At 40.7% G+C, this 25,898-nt stretch overlaps 1 protein-coding gene across 1 annotated transcript in view; it reads right to left on the reverse strand.

Moving 5' to 3' along the window:
- Positions 1 to 25,898, reverse strand: part of DNAH3 (dynein axonemal heavy chain 3) — a 167,446-nt gene that overhangs the window by 32,880 nt on the left and 108,668 nt on the right. The window contains 10 exon segments of the mRNA XM_058569907.1: positions 2,651 to 2,833; positions 4,651 to 4,867; positions 6,723 to 6,888; positions 8,488 to 9,154; positions 10,107 to 10,250; positions 10,495 to 10,651; positions 10,743 to 10,866; positions 18,226 to 18,405; positions 20,198 to 20,492; positions 22,797 to 22,900. Coding sequence (XP_058425890.1) covers positions 2,651 to 2,833; positions 4,651 to 4,867; positions 6,723 to 6,888; positions 8,488 to 9,154; positions 10,107 to 10,250; positions 10,495 to 10,651; positions 10,743 to 10,866; positions 18,226 to 18,405; positions 20,198 to 20,492; positions 22,797 to 22,900 — 2,237 coding nt within the window.

Raw genomic sequence — 25,898 nt, forward strand, 5'->3', positions numbered from 1 at the left:
CAACTCTGCAGTAATTCTGGCATCATTTATTATCCTCATTAGGGGGAAAAGAAATGATTCATTAGCTTAAAAAGAACCAACCAATTTAAGCAAATCATAGACTTGTGAAACAAGCATTTGGGGCCTGACTCTCTGCCTGGCTCCTCATCTCCCCTGTACGGATTCCACTCACTGTGTTCAGCCTCTACACTGTGTCAGGCACCGCACTGGGTGCTCTCCATGTTATCTCATTTCCAGGGGTGAGAGGACATTAGAGAAAATTAGCACTCCTCATGTGGAGAAGGACTGTAGCCCTGAGAGGTTCAGGAAGGGGTTCTGATCCTCACGGAAGGCTCAGAGCGAAACTCAGAGCAAGCACAGGTTTATTCTCCTCCCTGGATAGTTTCTTCCACCTCCTGAGTCACCTCCAGGATGTCACTCCCACTTTGGGGATGGGATGGCAGAGCATTAGACCTCGCCCTTCACACCGAAACCCGAGGTGGCAGTTTATTGCACAGGAATGGGTGTGGTGGGTCATCTCCTTGTAAACCTCATGTCACCTCTTGCGTCCCTCCTGCTCCAGCAAGTCATTGTTTTCCCCTGACAATGCAGAGCAGAATCCTGGGTATGATGGATCCACACGGGGCAAGAGGCTGCCCTTTATCAAGGTAAACAACAACTGTTTTGGAGAAGAGCTAACATGGTCCATTAAGCTCTGACTGTCTGCTGGATACATGTTACAAGCTTTACATGTTTTTCTCTTAGTATCCTATTTTATAGATGAGGAAACTGAGCACATATTGAACCGTGATGTGCCTGATTCTACTACAGAACCATGGAGGAGGTGCAAATCCACGTGCCTCCAGGGCCAGACCAGTGATATGAGCGTGGGATGTGGGCCGGCTAGGGCTTTGGTGAACTGGAACACTCAAGCGGCAGCATCTATTCAACACTACTGATGGGTACAACCCAGGAATGCAGGTCCAATGTTGCCAGAATGCTTGATTATTTCCCCCAAGAAAAGCTGAAACTTTATAAGTTTCACTTGAAATCTGTTGATTTTTAAAAGTTGATAATTATTTCAGATTTAAAAAAAATACTGTGTGTGTCACCATGTATGTGTGCTGCCTAGCTGCTAGTTTGCAACTTCTGGAATAATGATCAAATGCAGCTTTGGAATCAGAGAACTGTGGGTTCAAATCGTGATTCTGTCACTTGGTAGCTGTGTGACCTTGGACAAGTCATTTAAGTTCCTGTACCATGATTTCCTTATCTGTAAACCGGGAATGATACCATCTGCCTTGCAGGGCTGTTAGGATGATAAAAGGTAAGGTAAATCAAGTAGAGGGGAAGGCAACCTCCACCAGGGAAGGAATTTTGTCCATCTTGTTCACTCCAATTTCCCCACTGCCTAGAAAAGTGCCAGCACATAGTAAGTGTTCAATAAATATTTGTTAAACAAAGGAATACCAAAGAAACCTCCATGGTGCTGATAAGGAGTAGCTATTATCATCTTATCATAGAATGGCAAATCACCTACTAGACTGGGTGCCTGGTGGTCACTGTCTTTTACGGTTCCACTGGTCTTCTGACCACGCCATGAGGACTATGAGTGAGCAAGCCTCTCTTATCCAGGGCATTCACTGACTCTGAGACCAGGGATTGGACCCAAGGGAATCTACGAGAGGCCAGGTCTCAGGACTCATTGAAGAAAAGCCAGTCTGGAAGGTTTGCCCTTTTGGAGAAAGTGCCCCATGACCTAGAAGCCAGACACAAGCTACTCATTGTTCAAGCTCTTGTTTGAAGAATGGTCAAAAGAATTTTCTAACTGCGAAGTGGGAGCATAGGGACAAGTATCTTAAGCTAACTGCCATGAACCTTGGATTCTCAACCCACTAACTTGATGTACAGCTCTGGAAAGTCATTTCACCACTGAACCTCAATGTCGTTGACTTTCTGATCTTGACACCTGTCATTCCTAAGTCCACGGTAGCTGTGATACTCAAATGGAACTGTGTACTTGAAAGTGCTTTGAGAAATATATAACATCACGTGAATGTTAATCCAATTTTATTCTAATAGCAGGTGAAGCCCTTCCCAGGACTATTTTTCTTTAGTACAAGAATCACATTCAAATGGGGTCCTCTAGATTCAACATTCTGTCATTCAACAAATATTTACTCTACACCTAGACATGCCAGACACATTTGAGCAAAAATGTGAAGGAGGTAAAGGAGATAGCCATGTGGATATCTGAAGGAAGAGCCTTCTAAGCAGAGGGAACAGCCTGTGCAAGAGCCTTGGGGTAGGAATGTGCCTTGTGTTTATCTGAGGAATAGCTAGAAGGCCAGTGTGCCAGAGCAGAATGAATGAGGGAAAGTAATAAGAGATGAGGTTAGATCATGCTGGGGCTCGTAGGCCTTGACTCTGAGGGAGATGGAGAATATTTGGAAAACAATAACGCTTCCTGGACAGAGCCAGGTATTAGAATGACCTGCTTCATCACTTACCAGCTGTTTGATACTGGGAAAATCACCTACCCTTTCAATCCTCACTTTTCTCACCTGCAAGATGGGCATGACCATTCTGCAGGACTGTGTCAGGCTCTAGTAGGATAACAGATGAACCCAGAAAATTCTGGTTCCCTCCTTTTCCTCTCTGTTCTTTATACCTTGATTCCTTGAGCAATGGCGGCAGCAGCATTGGCTTCTTTTTCATCTGCTTGCACCAGAAGTTTCTTGGCATCTGCTGCTCTCGTCTCCTCTTCAATTTTCACCATCATTTTAGCAGTCTCCTTGGAGGTCTGGATGAGCTGGGGTTGGAGGGCGGTCAGTTCTACTTGCATGACTGCCACCTAGCAGGAAGAGAGGAGTGGGAGGCGTGCAGGGTCAGCTATGTCAGTGCCAAAAATGGTACAGTTGGCAAAAGTTGAAATGATTCTTCAACCTATAAAAATACTAATGATTTTAACATGGTACTGGGTATATATCTGTTGGTTGGAGTTTATCTCTTTGATCTTTCAATACTCAGTTATTGAGTTCATACTATGTCTTATCAAGCACTGTGCTAGGCACTAGAGATAAAATGGTAAACTTAAAATTTTTTAAAAAGGTACAGTTTCTTTCTGCATTGGGCCGACGTTCTAATGTTGGGGGCAGGGAGAGAGAACAAAGGCAAATTAGGGGAAAAAAAGAACTATGTTTTTTTAAGGCTATGAAGGAAACATACACGGCTGAGATACTTGGGATAGAAGGAACTTTCAAGGCCATTTTTTCCAACAGTTTGAGGCCCTTTAAAACATTCCTGCCAAGTAGTTTTCTGGCCTCTGTTTGAACACCTCTAATGATGGGGAGCTCACCATCTCTCAGGAGAGTTGTGCCATCTTTCAGACAACTAAATGCATTAGATTATCAAGACGAAGAGCTAGAATTTACCCCCATGAAGTTTTCACCCATTGGTCCTGATTCTGCCTTCTAAGGCAGCTCAGATGCATATTTGAAGATGACCTTGCACCCACTGCCCCCAGGAAGCCCATGTGAGAGAAGCACATCATCCTGGCCTGGTTAGGAACACAGGCTCTGGAGTCATGCAGATCTGAGTTTCAGCTTTGGCCCAACCACTTGTGACGGTTAATTAAGAGACTATATGATCATGGGCAAGTTGCCTGGGCCATCTGCATCTTGGTTTCTTTGTGCCTAACATGGAGATGGTAACAGTACTTTCCTCATTCACGGCACTGGGCACGTGGTAGGGCTCAAGGAATGTTAAGTGGCACCACGATTGTCTTTTCTGCTCCTCAAACAACATGGTCTGGACAGACTCCAATTTTCAACATCTCTCTAAAAGCCAAGGACACTGAGTTGGACCTAGCACCCCCAGGAGTAGAGAAACAGTGGCCACCTCTTGGTGTTCTCTCCCATCCCTGTGCTACAGCATTGGTGCACCTGCTGTACTCAGCAACAGGCTATCCTAGTGTAAACCATTCAGTTGCCTCAGTTCCTTACTGGCGCTGAAAATTCATCTCTTCATATGGCTCTCATTTTAGATGGTTTGTCAAGTGGTTCCAGGCACAAAGCAATTACTAATTCACATGCCAGGCATTTTGCTAAGGGTTGTGCTTATGTTAGTTCATTTCATCTTCATGTAGCCCTGTGAAGTAAAAACTGTTATCGCCTTTTTAATAGAAGAGGAAACTGAGGCCCCCAGAGGTTCAAGGTTCTATACCTGGTAAGTTGTAGAGCTGGAATTTGAGCCCAGGGCTGCCTGACTCCACAAAGGCCTGCTCTTAATCACTGCTGTATCCTGCCCAGTTCCCCACTGACAGCATCCAGGCCCAGGGCAAGGGTGAGAGGCAAGTGAGGCACTTGCCTTGGGCAAGAAATTTAAGGGGCACCAAAAAACTCAGTACTCAAGATAAATAGTATTTTATTCAATATTTTAAGAAGTCAAAATTAATGCAAAAAAATCTATGATGAACAAAATATCAAAATCTTAAAGACAGAATCTCATAGGTCTGGGATTAGGCTGAGACAAGTGAGGTGAGTTCAGCAAATGCAGGTCAAATGCTGTCTTTATTTGGTGCCCTCTTAAATTATGCACCTGAACAACTGCCTCACTGCATCTACCTAATCCTGGACCTCTTTGTCCCTGTTCTGTTTTGGCATCGGTCACCTGTGAAGCTGCAAATTCGAGTTTCTGCAGGCCTGTCAGATAGCGGTTCCTCATCATATCAACCTCTTGCCTCTTGCTATTCAGAAGCGTCTTGAAGGTTAGGATCAATTCGAGGTAGGAGGTGGGGGTAACATAGTTGTGTCTGCGAAGTGTGTCGTAATAATCAAGTGACAGCTTCTTTACACTCTCCTGGAAATATTTGCACATGGAGATGACCCTGCCAAGGACACAAGGGTGGTTAGGCAGCCCCAACTTCCTCCAGAGAGATCTAGTACAGCTTTGGTTACAGATGTGAGAAGGCACATACTGACTATGGCCCGCTAGAACCCTAAATTCTCAGAAGACAGGTCAACAGAGCCACGAGAAGGACTGGGAAGTGTATATTCTTACTAGAATGATCTTTGAGCAAGCAGTTTCTATCTCTGATCACTTTGGTGAATCACCAGGGCTTACGCAGGAGTTCTTAACATTTGGCAGTCTGGTGAAGCCTCTGGACTTTGCAGAATAAAGTTTTAAAATGCACAAAATAAACTACATATGATTACAAAGGAAACCAATTATGTTGAAACAGCTTTCAAAATATTTTAAAAACTGAATTTGTGATATAGTAATATATGTGCTTTTGATCAATGCATTAAATCAGAGGTCGGCAAACTTTTTCTGAAAAGGGCCAGACAGTAAATATTTAGACTTTGTGGGCCACACAGTCTCTGTGGCAACTACTCACCTCTGCCATTGTAGTATTAAAAAAGGGCATGGTTGTGTTCCAATAAAACTTTATTGACAAAAACAGGCTATGAACTGGACTTGGCCAGAGGATCACAGTTGGCTGACTTCTGCATTAAACAATAAGATTGGGCAGCACAGGGCCGGCCCTGCGGCTTAGCGGTTAAGTGCGCATGCTCCGCTACTGGCGGCCAGGGTTCGGATCCCGGGCGCGTACCCATGCACCGCTTGTCCAGCCATGCTGAGGCGGCGTCCCACATACAGCAACTAGCAGGATGCGCAACTACGACATACAACTATCTACTTGGCCTTTGGGGAGAAAAAGGGGAAAAAAAGGAGGAGGAGGATGGGCAATAGATGTTAGCTCAGGGCCGGTCTTCCTCAGCAAAAAGAGGAGGACTGGCATGGATGTTAGCTCAGGGCTGATCTTACTCACACACACACAGAAAAGATTGGGCAGCGAGTCTAAAACTACCATAATTTTGAAGGAAACGATATACCAAGGTATCTGTAATGACTAAACAAGTTATTTAAAAAAACCGTGATTCCTATTAGTAACAAATTCTGCTAACCCTACTGGGGTTTATTGCCTACATTCATCATTGAAGGAAATGCAAAATACTAGTTGGATGTCAGTGAAATGTGAAAATGAAGATGTAATTTTTCTCCATTCACATTCACTGACCCTCTGAATTCAATCCATGAGCCTATGGACCCAAGTTAAGAGTCTTCTAGCCTAGAGAATAAAGTTCAAGTTCTTAAAATGGAATTTAAAGCCATCAAACATTCTGTCCTCTGCCTACTTCTCCATCTTCCATTCATTCATTTAGTAAGCAGTAACTGAACCTACTATGTACCAGGCACCCACTAGGCACTAAGGATATAGAGGCAGACAAGGCAGATGACATGACCCCTGCCTTCATGGGGCACCCATCTCTTTCCTGACTCTAGCCAAAATTAAGTGCTTTTTTTTTTTTTGTATATCTGTGCTTTATACAAAAATGAGTAAGTTTCTTTCACCCTCACAAGTATCAATTTTCATCCCCTTGGCAACGATATTGCCCCTGTTGAGAATGCATGCTCTAAGACTACTGAAATAGCTATATTATTATATCGAGGTTCTCATAGCTATGACAACAGTGCATCTCCAGGATAATTCTGAACACTTTTACTCTTTTTCAGCAAACGTGTTTCATTAAACATCTAACTAAATGTGATTTAAAAGTATAAGCCATTTTTCTATATATAAATTGAGAAATCTTAAAACAACAACGAGAACAGAACCAATATCTGGATTTTCAACTTGGAATATCTGGTTGAGGTACTAAAATGTAGCTAACACTTACTCTATTCGAATATTGTCACCAAGCTCCACATTTTCCAGAAATTTGTTGGCCACCAGTTCCAGGGCATCGGTGGGCCAGGACTGGAACCAGTCAATCGTACAGCAATTGATCAGTGAAGGGAACATCCGCAGGCGGTTCCGGAAGGCATCCCCAATTGGACTCATGGCTAATGAAAAGTAGACTTTGTTAGTTCCCTTCCTTTAAAGCAAGGAGCCCCAAGTGGGCAGGCATGTCTTTCCAAGTACTCTGGTGGGATAGGGTGATGGTCATGTTTCCTGTTAGTACATGGGGTGTAATTCCAGGGGTGAAATTGGGAATAGTTATGGCGAGTGCCTGGAAAGCGCAGGAGAATCACGGGATAATTTCATGCAATTTTGTGACGGAAATTCAGTATACTACAGTAGCCTCACGACTGGTCTCCCATTCCCATTATTGTCCCTTCCAGATCCTTCTGGTCACTTAGCCAGAGTGGTTTCAGCCATTTGATCCACTTGCTCTATTTGTGCTAAGACATAAGGGAGTCACGGATGCCCCACACATAGTTACTTATGGAAGTTGCTGTGGGAGCCATCAGCTTGTTTGTGACCCCATCTCCATCCACCCACAAACTCTGGATTCTATACCCCAAATTCCATTCATTTTTTATTTAGACTCAATGTGGTAGGAGGAAGCATGATGTATGGAGGTGGAGGTATGAGGAGGTCAGTGTGGCTGAAGAACAGAGAAAGAAGGGGAAGCTTGGTTTGAGATGAGAGTGGAGAGGATGCAGGGGACAGTCTGGTAGGTGGTCTTTTTTTGTGTGTGTGTGTGTATGTGAGGAAGATCAGCCCTGAGCTAACATCCATGCTAATCCTCCTCTTTTTGCTGAGGAAGACCGGCTCTGAGCTAACATCTATTGCCAATCCTCCTCCTTTTTTTCCCCAAAGCCCCAGTAGATAGTTGTATGTCATAGTTGCAGGTCCTTCTAGTTGCTGTATGTGGGACGCGGCCTCAGCATGGCCGGAGAAGCAGTGCGTCGGTGCGTGCCCGGGATCCGATCCCAGGCAGCCAGTAGCGGAGCGCGCGCAATTAACCGCTAAGCCATGGGGCAGGCCCTGGTAGGTGGTCTTATACAACCATATGTTAGGAATTTTGGTCTTTATCCTAATAGAATGCAATTTAAGTTTTTAATTTATTTGTGTGTGTGTTTGTGTCTGTTGTGTGTCTGTGTATACACACAATGATCATATTTGTAATACATAAAACAAATCCTGGCTCAGTGGAACAGAAAGGTCTGGAACAAACAAGAGTGGACATAGAACAGTTAGAAAGTTGCAGAGGTGAGGTCTGGGTGAGATGACAGAGGCTTAGCTAATGTGAAGGTGGTGGAGATGGAGATAAGTAGGTGGATATGACAGAGAAGTAGTAGGTAGAAATTGGGAGAACATGGTAACCAGAGGGACAAGTAATAAACACAACCCTTAGGTTTCCAGATGGACTGGGGATATCATTCACAGAGAGAACACCAAACTGAGGTTCCAGGGTAATGTACTAAAAGGAAGGAGAGGGTTCAGAGGAAAATTCAGAGAACTGAGGAGAGTGGAACACATTTAAAATAGCTGTTGAGGAGAGTGGAAGCTTCCAAAGGAATTCCAGGCACTGACCCCTACGCGAGTGCCTTGGCTGGATCAATCCTGGGACCACTGTAAGAGGATTAGGCTTAGGACTCTCAGGAGACCATGAAACACCCAGAGGAAAAGGGCAAATTAAGTTTGCTTCTTCCTACCAAGGACAATGTGAAGGTTCTTCTTCACTCTCTCAATAAAGAAGTTGTACATAGAAAGAGGAGTGACTTCGATCTTCTCTCCTTCTGTCCTGGCTGCCATTTGCATCTTCTCCACAAGGTCAGCTTTCTCATCAGCTGGAAAGATGTTGGGCACATCACCCGTGTTCAGAAGCATGTTGATGTCTTCGACAAATGACTCATCCTTGATCTGGTTATCAGTGAAGAGGAACACAGTACTCTTGGTGGCCAAACCGACCTGCAGCATGATCTTCTTCAGGTCCTCCCGCCAGTCATTGCTTGCATAGTTCTTAGTGATCTCGATCTGGTACAGCTCGTATGAGTTCATGAATGTGGACAGTTTGCTGGCACTCTGCCGCCCACTGCCCCCAATGCCCACCAGGAGCAAGTGGCCTTTGTCCTGCTTCAGGACCCTGCAGATCCTGGAGATGTGCTCAATGGCGAACCTGAACATGACCAAGGACATGGGGGCCTTGCTGATGTTGTTGAACTCTTCCAGGTAGTACTCCATGACCACTGTGAGCTGTTTCAGGTCAGTGATCTCATCGTAGATTTTCTGGTCACTTTCTGGCTTGAAGAAATCTCCAAAGAAGAGGCTACGGATATTATCATCGACTATCTTTCCAGTGGGTGATAGGTGGATGAGGACCTGTGGGAAAGATAAGACTCAGTCAGGCATTCAGCCAGTCGCCCCACCATGATTGCAGTGGGAGGTGTGGAGGGAGGGAACAAGAGATATGCTTGTCTCCTCTGAGCACATTCTTCCAAGTCATGGTTCAGCAACAGTTGTGTTTTTTTTAACATAATATATGGATCTGATGGTTGTAAAGACTTACGAAAGGACATCTGAGAAAAGAATGTGAAAGCGAGGGTCAATCTGTTTGCTAAGCGGTTAAAACACTGGTGATCAGACTATAAGATTTACAAGAGGAGGTGGTCGAAAAATGGCATCATTTTTTTATGTACTTGCTCCTTCACCAAACAGAAGTACAGGCGCTACTCCTGGTCCCCACTCTGTCCCTAGAGTAGGAATGTTTTAGACGCTTCCTCTTCCTGATACTAGAATCTGGCAGAGTTTCTGCAGTTGGCCTCTGGATGCAACATGAAACACTTGCAATTTTTCTATGGAGAAATTACGGCTTCTTAAAAAGAGGGGTAGAACTAGACGATGCAAATATATAGGCTTAAAACAACTTTTCTTATATCAAAATGGAAAAGAGAAAATATTTGTGAGTGGGAAACCGTGACAATCTTTCACTGGGTTTTACCAAAGCCTCAATCAAACCATGAAAATTCATGGTTCATTTCTCAACTCACAAATTAATTCACACTGAAAACGCATTTTAAGTTAATTATAAACAATAACATCATATCGTAAACTTCTTTGAATGGATCCAAACATACGTTACTAGGAAAGTGAAGCAAAATTGGGCCAAGTATAATATCAACGCATTAAGTGACTAGTTGACTCAATACCATTTCCTGAGATTCGGAGAGCAGGGCTGCATCTCCACTAGGAAGGGAACCTAAAGTGTGAGACTTAACATGGTCAAGTAGTTGGGACCATTTGTGAGGCCAAATGATCACAGGGTCTGGCATACCTTCTCTACGGTCTGCTTGAAGCAATTGGAGGTGGTTTCCTTCACCATGTTGAAAAACACCTGTCTGTCCTCATGATCAATCAGACGGTCATAGAAGACTCGATAAACTTCATGGATCCAAAGCCGGATAAATTTTTCTACATCCTGAAAATCCAGATAATTATTTGAATGAATGGAAGGGAGTGCCTGAAGTGGTAGTTCTCAAATAGTTTCTAAATCCTGGGGTTGATGTAAACATAAATGAGATAACGCTTATAAAATACTTAGCACAACGCCTAGCATAGATTAAAAGCTTAATAAAAGTTAGCTAGTACTAATATCATTGTATATTCCACGTAGCCAAGGATATTGCTGAATGAACTTGATAACAGAAACGATAGTGGCTGACCTGCAGGTGGGTGTGAGGGCAGAGCAATACCCCTTGGACCACCCGTGAGAAGTCCCGCAGGTTAAAGACATAATGTGACTTGGAGGGAGTTGGCAAGAAATTCTCCACTGCAGCTTTATAAATTGTCATAGTAGCTTGTACCAGCATCTTTCCATACCTTGGGAGGAAGGGGAAGACAGACCAGTCAAGGAGGGGCCAGAACTGAGGACCCCCAGGCCAATATCTGGGAAGACACAGGAACTTCTCACCTTAAGAATATCACATCAAACCCTTTCCCGAAGTGCCAGTCAGCGATTGAACTGAAAATCTTGGTTAAAATGTCATCTTCAAAGGCGTTGATGGAAATGATATTCAGATGGCGAGTGAATCGTCCTAGAAAACATGCATACACGAGTGTGCACACACACTCACATCTACCTCCTGGGCCTAATGATCCTGGGATATAGGAGAGTCAGTTTTCCCTCTGCCTGTGCTCTAGAGCTGTGCTGTCCAATATGGCAGCCTGTAGCCACTTAAACTTAAATTAATATTAAATAACACTAAAAATTGATTTTCTCAGTCTCACTAGCCACATTTCAAGTCCTCAAGAGCAACATGTGGCTAGTGGCTGTTGTACTGCACAGTACAGATACAGAACATCTCCGTGATTGCAGAAGTTCTATTAACAGCGTTAGTCTAGTGCTCAAGATTGTTTTTAAAAGATAAATGCAACATGTGGCCATTGTAAAATAGTCAAAAGATTCAGAAATACTTTTACAGAAAGTGAGTATTGCCTTTCACTTACCTCCCACACACCAAATCCATTCTTCCCCCCAAATTAACCACTGTTAATTTGGTGTCCTTACATATCTATATCTATCTATCAACTGATCTATCTACCTACCTGTTAGATATCGATATCTATATATCAGTTTTATTGAGCTATAATTCACATACTACACAATTCACCCATTTAAAGTACACAATTCAATCTTTTTGTAGCATATTTGAGTTGTGCAACCTTTACCATAATCAATTTTAGAACATTTTAATCACCCTCAAAAGAAATCTGTATCCATTGGCAGTCACTCCCCATTTCCTTGCAGCCCTCAGCACCTAACAATCTATTTCCCACCTCTATAGTTTTGCCTGCACATCTTTTTTTTTTTAAAAAAATTTTATTATATAAAGTAAGACACAGACACAGAAAACCACACAAAACAAATGTATAATTTAGTGAATCACTATAAGGTTAACACCTTTACATCTACCATCCAGGTGAAGAATCAGAACTTTACCAACCCTCCACAGAAGCCCCTCCACATATCTCACCCCAATCATAGCCCTCTCCCTCCAAAAGTTACCACTATCCTGACTTTTATAGTAATCGCTGCCTTGCATTTCTTTATGGTTTTTATCACCCAAGTGTTCATTCCTAGACACCAGAGTTTAATCCTGACAATTAAAAACAACCTCTATCTTTTAAGTCTCTTAATCTGTAGGTTCCCCCTTCATCCCTTTCTTTTATCTTTTGTCTGTTGAATATCTGGTCTGTTTGATCTGTAGAGTTTCCACAGTCAGAATTTTGGTCACTGCATACTCATGGTGCAGTTTATTCTGTTCTTCTGTCCTCTGTATTTCCTACTAATTTGCAGCTGGATCCATAGACTTGATCAGATTCAGGTTCCATCTCTTTGGCCAGACTATAGGTGATGGGATATTCTTTCATTAGAAGGCACATGATCATGTTTCTCCTTTTGTGACCTTGGTAGCTACTGATGCTCAATGGCGAGATCTATTAATGCATTGAGGATTGTAAAACAGTGATATTCTGATTCTTTCTTTTTCATTTATTATTGGAATATTCTATAAAGAGACGCTTCCCCTCATCTAGTATTTGCTTATACAGTGGTACACTTCATATAAGAAAGTCAGGATAAATGCTTGATTCTTTCCATTTATCTGTTTTCAGATAATTAATTGGTTCCTTACCATCCTCTGAAGGTGACCAACTACTATTGTTATTATAGATTCATAGATTTAAATATATTTTGATAAATTTCAATCCATTGAAATTACTATCATTGTTGAAGCTCAAATGTTCCCATCTTTGGCCAGTGAGAGCCTCCTTATGTTGTCAACTGAGTCCTTTTGACATGACTCTTTAGTCTCTGAAAGCTTTCTCATTGTTTGGTATATCAAGAAGTTAACAGGCTTATCTTGTACATTTCCTGCCCCAGACATGCAATCGGCCATTTCTCCAAGAAGCCCTGGTTTCTTCTAGTAGGTAGGCAGGCTCATTATTAATGAGTTGGTTATGATTTTCTAAACCTAGTACATCAGTGGACATCATGAGTTAGTACTGATATTTCAAATTCAGGACTGTAGGGCTTTTACTTATATTACATCTTGATCTCCCTTCTTCCACACTGAAACTCCTGGTTCTCAAGGACACAAGGGACAATAGAAATAGAAAATCTCAGTGACTCATTTGTATAATCCTACTTTATACATGCAACACTCTAAGAATAAGAATACACTACCACCACTAATTATGATAACTGAAAACAGTTTAAACCTTTTTGTACATGCCATCCTCATTCCCCTCCATTTTCAGTTGTTCTATGTCTACATCACTGGATCATATAGCCTTTACATATTACAATCTCTCCCGTTCAGTCTTAGTTCAACAAATAACCATATATTTAATGCTCACTACCACTTGTTATATTGATCTCTTTATAGTCATTTTGATCATCTGAAATCCATTTGCTAGTAGATTCCTAGGAAAGGGCTTAACAGTTCTTGCATGTTGATAAAAGTTTTCCTTCTATACTTGAAGGTGAGCTTTGCTGGCTATAAAATCCTTGACTCTCATTATATTTCTTTGAGTTTCTTAAATATATTATTCCATTTTCTTCTGGCATAAAGTATTACAGTTGGCAAGTCTTAAGATGATCCAATTTTGTTTTTCTTATGTTATGTGCTTTTTGCCTAGATGTTCAAAAGATTTTTTTCTTTAAAGTCCAGTAATTTCACTACTGTATGTCTTGGTAGTGATCATTTTTGAGTTTGTATTCTTAGGAACAATGTGCTCTTTCAATATGTAATTTTCCAAAAGATTTTTTTCTATTCAGGAGCATTTTATTGGATTATAGCTTTTATTATTTGATCTCTTTCCTTACTTTGGTTTTCTTCTTCAGATACTCCTGTTAGTTGTATGTTAGATTTTCTTTGCCTAACTTCAATATTTGTTACTTTCTCTCACATCTTTTTAATTCATCTCTTGCATTTCTTTTTTTAAATTTGTTTTATTGTGATAAAATATATATAACATAAAATTTACAATTTTAAGCATTTTTAAGTGTACAGTTTAGTGGTATCAAGCACATTCACCTTGTTGTGCAACCATCAACACCATCCATCTCCAGAACTTTTTCATCTTCCCCAATTGAAACTCATTAAACACTAACTTCCCATCCCCCTCTTCCCCTAGACCCCTGGCAATGACCATTCTACTTTCTGTCTCTATGAATTTGACTACTTTGAGTACCTCATATAGTACTTCAAATAAGATTATACAATATTTGTCCTTTTGTGTCTGGCTTGTTACACTAACACAATGTCTTTAAGGATCATCCATGTTGTAGCATGTGTCTTCATTTCTTTATTGACTTTTAAAACTTTTAATTTTTTATTTCTTAAGGCATTATTGGTTGTATTTATTCTATTTTGTGTTCCTTTTAATTTTTCATTTATAAAGTAACCCTTTTATTTTTCCTAATTCTTGCCATCATCTAATTTCTAAGTTTTTCTAATTCTGATTTATGTCACTCTTTCATGTACTGTATCACCTCATCAATGTCTTTTAGGTTGTTTTGAAGTAATAGATTACAATTTTTTGAGTATGTCTTTCTGTTGTGCTTTTTAAGGGTGTTTTTCTGCTCTTTATTCTCTTTCTTCTTATACTAATTTTTATGAAATATGACCTCAGCACTTTTTTTTGCTCATTTTATGTATGAGATTAGAAGGAGGCTTGATTCAGATGGCTTTTTTAACTCCACAAAGTACCCTTTTCACTCCACAAAGTGACTTGCTTTCTGAAATTTCCTGCCGCTGTTCCCCTCTCCCACTTCCATTTTGACCTTCTCTTTCCTTTGTTTCTATTAATATTAACCTGCTCAATTCTGATTCACCTAGTTTCTCTTCAGTGTAGGGCCCTGCCTTGGATGGGAGACCTGGCTGGTTAGTTTTGAGAAATCACAGTTGGCTACACTGCTCTTATCCCTTAGAGTTCACTGCAGGCTCATCATGCTTACTTGTTATTTGAGTAGGTAAAAGTCCTGCCAACCTCAGCTCCTGTTCTCAAATTGTCTGCCACACTTATCAGTGAATAACCATTAGCTACTTTTGGGTTCTACCATTCTCAGGTCTGTTAGATCTCCCAATACTTCTCTTTCTCCTTCACAGATGCAGGTAATATGAAAGTCTTGTAGCTGCCAGTGGTTTGTTCCCACCAAGTGTACTTTGCAATATGTACGGGATACCCTGCCAACCAGTTTTGCTGTAAATGTTGTTTATAGGTTTTTGGTTTTGCTATCTAGTTGCTCTGTTTATGGGAATTTGGGAAGACTCAAAAATTATTCTGCCACTGCTGTTGCCATTTTCCCAAAATTCTTTCCATAGTTTATATCTATATTTATATCTCTATCTCCACTATACTTATATATAGAGTAATATGTATATATATTAAGTATATATACTTATACACATACTTACACATAAATGTAGGTTTTACTTTTTTTATTTTCTGAAGAAGATTCACCCCGAGCTAACATCTGTCACCAATCTTCCTCTTTTTGCTGAGAAAGATTCAACCTGACCTAACATCTGTTGCCAATCTTCCTCTTCTTTGTATGTGAGCTGCCATCACAGCATGGCCACTGATGACTGGTATAGGTCCACACCCAGAAACCGAATTTGGGCCGCCAAAGCAGAGTGCGCCAAACTTAACCACTAGGCCACGGGGGATGGCCCAGGTTTTACTTTTTTTAAAAAAAACCTCGAATCATATTTTACAAATTATTGATCTGGAACCACTGATAGCTGTGTGAACTTAAGGAAGTCACTTACCCTTTTGATGATAAGGATAATAATAGTGCTTAATGTCTGTTAATGCTTATTATGTGTTACCTAAACCCAGATCAGTCTTCTGCCAAACCATGTTCTCAACCACCATACTGTATTGTCTTGAGCCTCAGTTTCCCCATCTCAGCCCTAATAGCTGGTAACTGGTCTGGCAATTATCAGCTAGGCTGTTGGTCCTCCACTGAACACAATCAACATCAGATGTGCTCACTCCCTGACTATGATGTAACAAGACAGAAACAAGATTGCTCTGCAACCATGAAAATGACCAGACTTCCTTCCTATCTAACAGGAATGACTATTTCTTTACCAAGTGACAGCTCTAGCCCCACTTCATTCCTCCTGCCTCCTAGAAAAAAAGATACCCCCCCCATTAAGTTGTCCCCACTTCCTGAGAGTACCCAATCCAGAACAGAGCCCCTAGTTCCTTAAGTGTTCCCTGAAATCAGCAGCAGAAGCCCATTTCACTCCCTTTCACCAGGCACTCCCACAGTTCTCCCCTGCGCAGACACCCTTGCTGCAGCAAATTAATAAACCTAATTTCACTTGACTACAGACGTGTTCCTGGCAGTCTTTGGGCTCTGGCCTTTATTATAGGATCTTATCAAACATCATATTCATGATGTAATTTGAAACCCATCAACTGCTCTGCAAATGTTAGTTATTACTATTTCTGTGATATGTGCTGGAAACAGATATACCGTTTGGAATAGGTCTTTTCCCCCTAGTTTTATAGCGATATAATTGACAAATAACATACAACTTTAAAGTGTACAACATGATTATTTGACATATGTATATATTGCAAAATGATTACCACAATAAGGTTAGTCAACACTTTTATCACTTCACATAATCACCATTTTTGTTGTTGTTGCTCACTAGTATCACCACACTGTACATTACATCTCCAGAACCTATTCATCTTATAACTGGAAATTTGTACTCTTTAACCAACATTTCCCTATTTCTCCCACTCCCAAGTCCCTGGCAACCACCATTCTACTCCTGTTTCTGTGAGTTTGGTTTTTTTAGATTCCACATATAAGTGAGATCATACAGTATTTGTTTTTCTCTGTCTTATTTCACTTAGCATAATGCCCTCAAGGTCTATTCATGTTGTCACAAAAGAAAGGATTTCATTCTTTTTTATGGCTGAATAATAGTCCATTCTGTGTGTGTGTGTGTGTGTGTGTGTGTGTGTGTGTATCACATTTTCTTTATCCATTCATCCATCAATGGACACTTAGGCTATTTCCATGTCTTGGCTATTGTGAATAATCCTGCAATGAACATGGGAGTGCAGATATTTCTTTGAGATAGTGATTTCATTTTCTTTGGTATATGCCCAGAAGTGGAAGTGTTGGATCATATGGTAGTTCTATTTTTAATTTTTTGAGGAACCTCCATACTGTTTTCCTTAGTGGTTGTACCAATTTACACTCCCACCAACAGTGCACAAGTGTTCCCTTTTCTCCACATCCTCACCAACACTTGTTATCTCTTGACTTTTAGATAACAGCCATTCTAATAGGTGTGAGGGGATATCTCATTGTGGTTTTAATTTGCATTTCCCTGATGATTAGTGATGCTGAGTACCTTTTCGCGTACCTGTTGATCATTTGCATGTCTTTTTTGGAAAAGTTTCTATCCAAGTTCTCTGCCCACTTTTTAATCGAATTGTTTGTTGTTTTGCTATATGAGTTCCTTACATATTTTGTATATTAACCCTGTATCAGTTAGATGGTTTGCAAATATTTTTTCCCACTAAATGGCTAGGTCTTAGGGAAAAGTAATATACCAAGCTCCTCTCCCTCTCACTGGTGAGAGAGGTGTTGAACTTAAAGATGTTAGGTGCCTGAGATCCTGCTCTATTCAAACCCAAGGCAAAGCTACTCTATACTTTATACCTGAAGTAAAAGGTGATGGTTTGGGTACCCAAATGAGATCATCCTGTTCATTTTCCTTATTTTACAGATGAGAAAGGTAAATGCCAGTGTGGAGAGCAAGGTCACAGAATCATAAGTCTGGAAATGGCATTTAGATTCTTAACCAAGAATGTATCTCAGAATAAAAATACAGATACCTGCAGACCTGGATGGATGAAGTTGCAGCTGAAGCAAAATATACTCCTGAACTGTTAGATGACAGGAGGGAATATCTTATTTATTTGTTTGTTTTATTATTATTTTGCCTAGGACACTTTGGGTTAGGTGTTCTGTCTCTGGCAATCTGAAGAATTGTAAGAAGCACAACAGGTGAATCTGTCATGCACCCCTAGCTGAGAATCCCTGATCTAGCCTCCTTCCTGGAACACATGCTGGTCACACTGAACTCTCCTTTTCATAGGAGACTCTCTGTTCCTCTAGGGCCTAGCCAAAGATTCCTCACATCCTCTTTTCATCTTCCCATCCTACAGTACACAACTTCCAACATGAAATATTCAAATGCCACTCCCTGGAGCTAACCCAAACCCCTCTGGCTAAACACACTTTTTTCCCACCCTCCATCAGGACAGAGTGCCCTGTACCAACCCCCCATTCATGAAAGTGGTCCAGCTTTGCTGGGGGGTAAAGAGGAATGAACTCTCTCTCCTTCACATACCAGTAATGTCATTCCTTCCTCCCCCAGGGGGGCCCATGGCTGTCACAAGCAGCACATCCACGATGTCCAGCCTGTTTGTGTCCTTCTTGTCAAACCAGTAACCGTGGTCAATCCATTGCCTCAGGAGCTCGATGGGGGGCTGGGCCCCATACACCTCTTTGGCTGGCATGTTCAGGTCATCTGGGGAAAGAAGCCATGGCCACATATTGTAAGTCTATGGGATCCTCTGCTGTTATAGGAGGCAACAGATGACTATTCCCTCCATGGGAGAGTCTGTACCCAGTTGTCCCATCCCCACTCCAGGCAGAGCTCAGCCAGTGGACATTCTAACCACATAGGAAGAGGTTTTCCTGGGTTCTGGGCTCTCCTGCCTCATTGAGATCTCTGCCCATTGTGACTTTAAGGATGCATAGATTGGCATCAACAAACAGGCATTTAATTTTCTCCCATTCTCTCAACCAAAATATATTGATTATCTACTATGTGCTAGACATTTTGTTAATTGCTAAGGATGTGATGGTGAGGAAGATAGTCATGCTCCCAGCCAACAAGGTATTTAGTTGAACCAGCAGGTAATAGTTGAACTCCAGTGGGAGCACGGCTTTGGGCTAGGGTTTTTGAGGAGCAAAACCAAAATGGCAAGAATAGATTGTGGCTTCCTCGAAGGTAGAGATTGATTTCGTCCAATAGCATATCGTCCAGTCCTGGCACGTAGAAGGCACTCAATAAAAGGGAGACTCTTTTAATTTTTCTCCAATGAACATTGATTGAATGCCCAGTTTGTGTCATGTAACATTTTAGGAGTTTTATACATATTACCTCATCTAATCCAAATAATGACTTTATAAGGAAATAGTATTACCTTTTTGTGAGAGGTAAGGAACGGAGGGTCATAGAGGTTAAGTCACAGTATGCCGAGGGTTAAAAAGTGAGATTTGAATCTAGGTCTGTTTGGCTGCAAAGCTTAAACTGTTTTTAGATACACCATAAAAACAGGAAGAGGGAACTGGTTGGAAGAAAGGAGAAAGGGAGGAAAACAAAGGGAAAAGAAAAGAAAATAGGATCCTTGCCTTTAAGGAGCTGATGTTAGTTGGTAAGGATATAAATACATGCAATATTTACTATCAACATATGAATTTTAAAGACAGGATATGAGACAACCCAGAAGAGCAGGGCATTACTCTTACTAAATGAGAACTCTATGAGTCATCAGTAAGAAAGTGGAAAATATAATGTATTTGGCACCAAGAAACCTGGTTTTGGCTCATGGCTCCAAAATTTTCTAGATGTTTGACCCTGAACACAGAATTTAACCTTCTGGAGCCTCAATTAACTGACTAGTAAAATGATAATGATGGTTAATAACCTCACAGGGTTGTGAGGCTCAAATGAAATAAATGAGAAAGTTCTCTGTAACCAGGTAAAATCCTGGGGAAATTCAACATGCTTATTTCACAAATATTTATTTAGCAACTGTTAGATTTCTTCACTTACTAGTAACATATTTATCTGACACAAAATAGAACAAGGGGCTTATCACAAAGTGTGTGCTGCTTTTAGAGATGCGAGAGGGCAAACACCACAATCCTCTTCTGCAACTCTCTCTTACTACAAAGTAACCTTGCCAGATTCATGGGCTCAGCTTCATCTCAGGAGAAAGTGGGAGCCTCCCTCAGGCAAAAATGCCTGGACCGCATCTCACTTACTGAAAATTTGGCATACAGTCCGTGGTCAACAAATACCATGAAAGAAATGAAAGAAAAAAAGGACAAGATAAACAAAATAAAAGAGGGAAGAAGGGAGAGAAGCAAGGAGGGAGGGAGGGAAGGAATTAAATTATATTAATCAGAAATATTTTATCTCCCAGAGAGAGTAAAAGGACTGTATACTGGCCCTACAAAGGGAGGTTCTGGTTGGCTGCAGCTTAGAGTAGAAGAATCTGGTCATGTCCAGATCCAGGCCAATGCCTTACCCACAAACACCACTGCTTTCTTCCCTAGGGGAGGCCCAAAGAGGCCCTTCCGACGTCGATCCAGCTTGGACATGATGATATCCTGGGTCTGATTGGCTGAGGTTCTGGCAGAGAAATTGATGCAGTTGGGCAGGTAGGTATTTTTGGGAAGGCGGAGAAGGAAGTTGTTGGTGATGACTGATTTGCCAGTGCCTGTGGGTCCCACGAACAGCACTGGAATCTCATGGTCCACGTAGGTTTTCAAGAAGAAGGACTGTCGGGCTGTCTCCATCGTGGGGATAATGAGTTCTGAGACCTGTGCCACAAAGACATGGATGAGTCCTGGTCCTGGGCCCGGGGGGCAGGTCTTGGCATTCAAGAGACTTGGGTCCCATCCTTACTATCCGTTCAGCTCCATTCCTTACTATCTTTATGATCCTAAGTGAACAATTAACCTCTCCAGGGGCCTCAGTTTCTTCATCTGTGAAATGGGATAATAATGGTACCTAGTTCACTGAGTTGTTTTGAGGATTAAATGAGATCCTGCATGTATAAATAGATGGGCATTATTGTCCCTATGTTGTAGATGAGGAAACTGAGGTCCAGAGCTCTTCTGTAACTTGTCCAAGTAACACGGCAAGTAAGTGGAAATGCAGGGATTTGAATCCCAGCTTGTCTGATTCCAAAGTCTACATTCTTAACTGAATTGTCATATTATAAACACCAATTACAGTAAGGATGGGTCTATACTGTGGCCCTCCAAGACTACTGTTCTGAACCAACCTGTCTGCCTCACCTCAGGCAAGGTCCACCTCCCATATGCCATCTATACTGCCTGTCATAGAAGGGTTGGGTGTGACACTTGACCTCCATTCCCTCCATTTCCTGTGCTTGTTCCTCATCTGCTTTTTCTCAACACTTAGATTCTTGGTTCTATGACCCACCTTCTCTTAGCCCCTTTTTCAATATGGGGATTGCAACACTCTTCCTTCCATTTAGACCCCAAGTGGACTCTAAGGGCTTGGTTTTGGGCTCCTGGAATCCCTATTACTTTGGGTAGAACATCTTACCTTAGCTTGGCTTGTCTGAGCCCAAACTCTGTCATCAGCCATTTGGCCACATTTAATGAGAGGAAGGGGCAGGAAGATGTATATCATACATTGATGTCTCCTTATCTGTCTAGGATGGATGGGGCTAGTGAACGTGGAACCACTGTGTTGCACAAATCCAGGGAGCACCATTCACACTGTGGCTTATGTAAATGGTGCCTCTAAAGCAAAACTAGACCATAATACAAACGGCACCAACTGGCACTGCGCAACACGGTAGCCCTGTGTATACTGGTAGACAAAGACTTGGCTTCTTTTGAAAAGTAATTTGATCAAAGAAAAAGGAGCAGACAGGGCAAGTGAATTGAAGTGGAGAGGAAGAGAATTAATAGGCATTGAGCTACGGATGTTTTGCCTGTATTATCCTCTGAAGTCTTCCCAGTAACCCTCTGTGGCAGGCATATTATTAGCTCAGTTTTCCAGATGAAAAAACTGAGGCTGGAGGATTGCTGGCTAACTTGTCCAGAGCCACAGAGCCAGTCAGTAATGCTGAATGCAGAACCAGGTGCAAGATGCTTGTTTTGCTACCAAGACTGGGAATTTAAAGCAAGTTGAGTTTCATAGATTTTTATCTTCAGGGACTAGAACAATTGTTTGACAAGGAAAAAATTTCCAGCAGAACTGAAAATATTTTCTGCATTGGACTTTTTCACTCATATGACTCCAGCAAGATTTCAAACCCCTGGAGTTCAGGTGAGTAAGTTCTTTAAGGAGAATTTAAGTTTTGTATCTCAGTGCTGGGGGTTTCTTCACAATACTCAGCCTTCAGGGTGTGTCCTGAACTCAGAACACATTCACCCCTGCTTATTGCACCATTTTCACAAGCAGCTGTGGTCCTGCCTGCTGTCTAAGTTGATTGTCAATACTCCCACTTTCCCATCCACCATCTACCACTCCATCCAGGGCCTGAACCATCTGCAATCACCCCCATAAAGATAAAGTACGTCCACTAGATACTACTAACAGAGGCAAAAAAGTACACATCTGGAAAAATTTTCCACAAGGAAATGAGCAGGAGTTGTAGGTGAATCGTCTGCTAACCAGAAAACCTATTAATCAGAACCTGTTTTTCTGAGAATTCTGATCAAGGAAATCTTTCTGTTGGGATTTTAAAGAAAAAGGTAAGGATGCTTTTTGGTTGAGATGTCTGAGATGTGGACTGATGATACCTGGCACTGATAATGATAATAATCAGAATGGCAGCCACCACTGATCTAGCACATAGTACGTTGCATGTGTCCATGTACATTGTCTTCAAACCTTACAACAATTGTTTAAGTATTTTGTAGTTGAGTAAACTGAGGCAAAGAGAGTGAAGGCTGAATAGGGAATCTGGGTCTCTCTGATTCTAAAGTCCATGCTTTTGAAGACTCAATCCAGCTCATGGTGGAATCTTTTTCTAAAGAAAGTTCTTAAAAAGCTAACACAGAACTGATGTTAATTTTTCCGCCTTGGAGAATATTTGGGTCATTTTGGAAACCAAAGTTCCATGGCCAATACCTCTCTTTTACCTTTGCATTACTTGGGATATTTTCTTCCTCTTTGGTGATATACTCTGTCCATGTGTACCAATGTCCACTACCTTGCTTGAGGAAATAAAAATCATAGACGCTTCCTGGACTCAAAGAAACAACAGGTCATTAGCACACTAGAGGTTTACATTGCACAGTTGAGGTATTTAACTACTTCAGCCACAGGCATCTGAAAATGTGTAACTACCAGTACTGGCATAATTATAGTGAAACTACATGTTGTAAGTGTATAAACTGGAACAACACCTTTTAAAGAGTACTGACTTTATCTGTATAAAAATGATGGGTGCTACTTATACAAATAATTAAATTATTTTAATAACGTAAAGAGGAAGTATTGAAAAGAACAAAAAAAATGATTTCATTTCTTTTTCAAGAGGGGACTTAAAGGTGCTTAATTTTCTCAGTTCTTGCACTGCCTGCTGTTTTTGTTTTGAACAGTGATTTGGCTGAGAGTAATATTCTTATGACATATTTTCTTTCCCTGAAAATTCTGTAGGCCATTGCTCTATTAAGCCTTTTTGTGTTCTAAGTTGCTGTGCAGAAGTCTGAGACCCATCAGATACGGCTCCCTTTATTGAATGTTTTCTCTATCTAGATGCCTGATGGAATCTCTTTTATCCTGGAAGTCCAATAATTTAATCAGGTTATTTCTTTGGTCAACTACTCTCTGTTTTTCTCGGAACATAGCACACTCTTACACTTTGTTGAAACAGTTCTTCATTTTAGGAAAAATTTCTGCATTTGTATCTTTATATGTATTGTCTATACTATTTATTGGGTTACCCATTCAAGGAATTAGCATTGTTTGGCCTCCATATCAATGACATTCTTTATAATTGTTTTAATGTATTTGTCTTTTTTTCCTATGGTAAGTGTAATGATCTCAAACTTTCCCTCTAACCCATCTACTAAATGTCTAGCCTTGTATACTTTATTCCTTGCTGGTTCTAATTTATTTATTAGATCATTAATGGTATTGTCTGGTTCTCAGTTTGTTTCTTTGGTTTTTCAATTTCTCTTTTCCTCTAATTCTGTGGTTTTATTACCTCATTTACAAACTTTTAAAAGACAGATTAATTAAGATATAATCCATATACCATATAATTCACCCATTTCAAGTGTACAATTCAATAGTTTACGAAAAATATATGTATATGTGAATATATTAATATTCACAGAGTTGTGAAGTAATTACCATAATCAATTTTAGGACATTTCATTACACCAGAAACAAACTCCATACCTCTTAGCTGTCATCCCCCAAATCCCCCTCCCACCCAACACCCAATGCCCAGGACTAGGCAACTACTAACCTACTTTCTGTCTCTATAGATTTGCCTATTCTGGACTTTTCATATAAATGAAATCATATAATGTGTATTCTTTTGTGACTGGCTTCTTTCACTCATCATAATGTTTTTAAGGTTCACCCATGTTGTAGCATGTATTATTCCTTCATTTGTTTTTATTGTTGAATAATATTCCATTGTATGGATATAATATATATTATTTATTCATTCATCAGTTGATGGATATCTGGATTTTTTCCTACTTTTTGACGATTATGAATAATGCTGCTATGAATGTTTGTGTACAAGTTTTTGCATGGACATATGTTTTTGTTTCTCTTGGGTATATACCTAAGTGTGGAACTGCTGAGTCATATGGTAACTCTATGTTTAACTTTTGAGGAACTACTACTGTTTTCCAAAAATGTTGTACCATTTTATATTTCTATTATAATATGTGAGGATTCCAATTTTCCCATGTTCTCACCAATGCTTCTTTTCCATCTTTTTTATTATTCTCATCCTAGTTGTGAAGTGGTATCGCACTGTGTTTTTGATTTGCATTTCCCTGATGGTTAATAACGTTGAGCATCTTATCATGTGCCTATTGGCTCTTTGTATATCTCCTGTGGAGAAACATCTCTTCAGTTACTTTGCCCATTTTTTAATTGTGTTGTCTCTTTATTATTGGGTTGTAATACTTCTTTATATATTCTAGATACAAGTCCCTTATCAGATATACGGGATTTGTAAAAAATTTCACCCATTCTGTGGGTTGTCTTTTCACTTTCTTGATGTTGTCCTTTGAAGTCTTTAATTTTGATAAAGTCCAGTTTATCTATTTTTTCCTTTGTTGTTTGTGCTTTTAGTGTCCTAAGAAACCACTGCCTAGTCTTAGGTCATGAAGATTTGCACCTATCTTTTCTTCTAAGACGTTTATAGTTTTAACTCTTAAATTTAGGTGTTTGATCCATTTAGAGTTAATTTTTTTTAATTAATTTTTTTTATTGATGTTTTAATAGTTTTTAACATTGTGAAATTTTGGGTTGTACATTTTTGTTTGTCCATCACCATATATACGACTCCCTTCACCCCTTGTGCCCACCCCCCACCCCCCTTGCCCCTGGTAACCACAATACAGTTTTCTCTGTCCATGTGTTGGTTTATATTCCACATATGAGTGAGATCATACAGTGTTTGTCTTTCTCTTTCTGGCTTATTTCACTTAACATAATATGCTCCAGGCCCATCCATGTTGTTGCAAATGGGACGATTTTGTCTTTTTTTATGGCTGAGTAGTATTCCATTGTATATATATACCACATTTTCTTAATCCAATCGTCAGTCGAGGGACACTTAGGTTGCTTCCACTTCTTGGCTATGGTGAATAATGCTGCAATGAACATAGGGGTGCATAAGCCTCTTTGGATTGTTGATTTCAGGTTCGTTGGATAGATTCCCAGTAGTGGGATGGCTGGGTCATAGGGCATCTCTATTTTTAATTCTTGGAGGAATCTCCATACCGTTATCCATAGAGGCTGCACCAGTTTGCATTCCCACCAGCTGTGTACGAGGGTTCCTGTTTCTCCACATCCTCTCCAACACTTGTTGTTTTTTGTCTTGGTGATTATAGCCATTCTAACGGGTGTGAGGTGATATCTTAGTGTTGTTTTGATTTGCATTTCCCTGATGATTAGTGATGTTGAACATCTTTTCATGTGCCTATTGGCCATCTGTATAACTTCTTTGGAGAATTGTCTGTTCATTTCCTCTGCCCATTTTTTGATCG

This window comes from Diceros bicornis, chromosome 26 (assembly GCF_020826845.1).
Source record: "Diceros bicornis minor isolate mBicDic1 chromosome 26, mDicBic1.mat.cur, whole genome shotgun sequence".
Taxonomy (NCBI): Eukaryota; Metazoa; Chordata; class Mammalia; order Perissodactyla; family Rhinocerotidae; genus Diceros; species Diceros bicornis.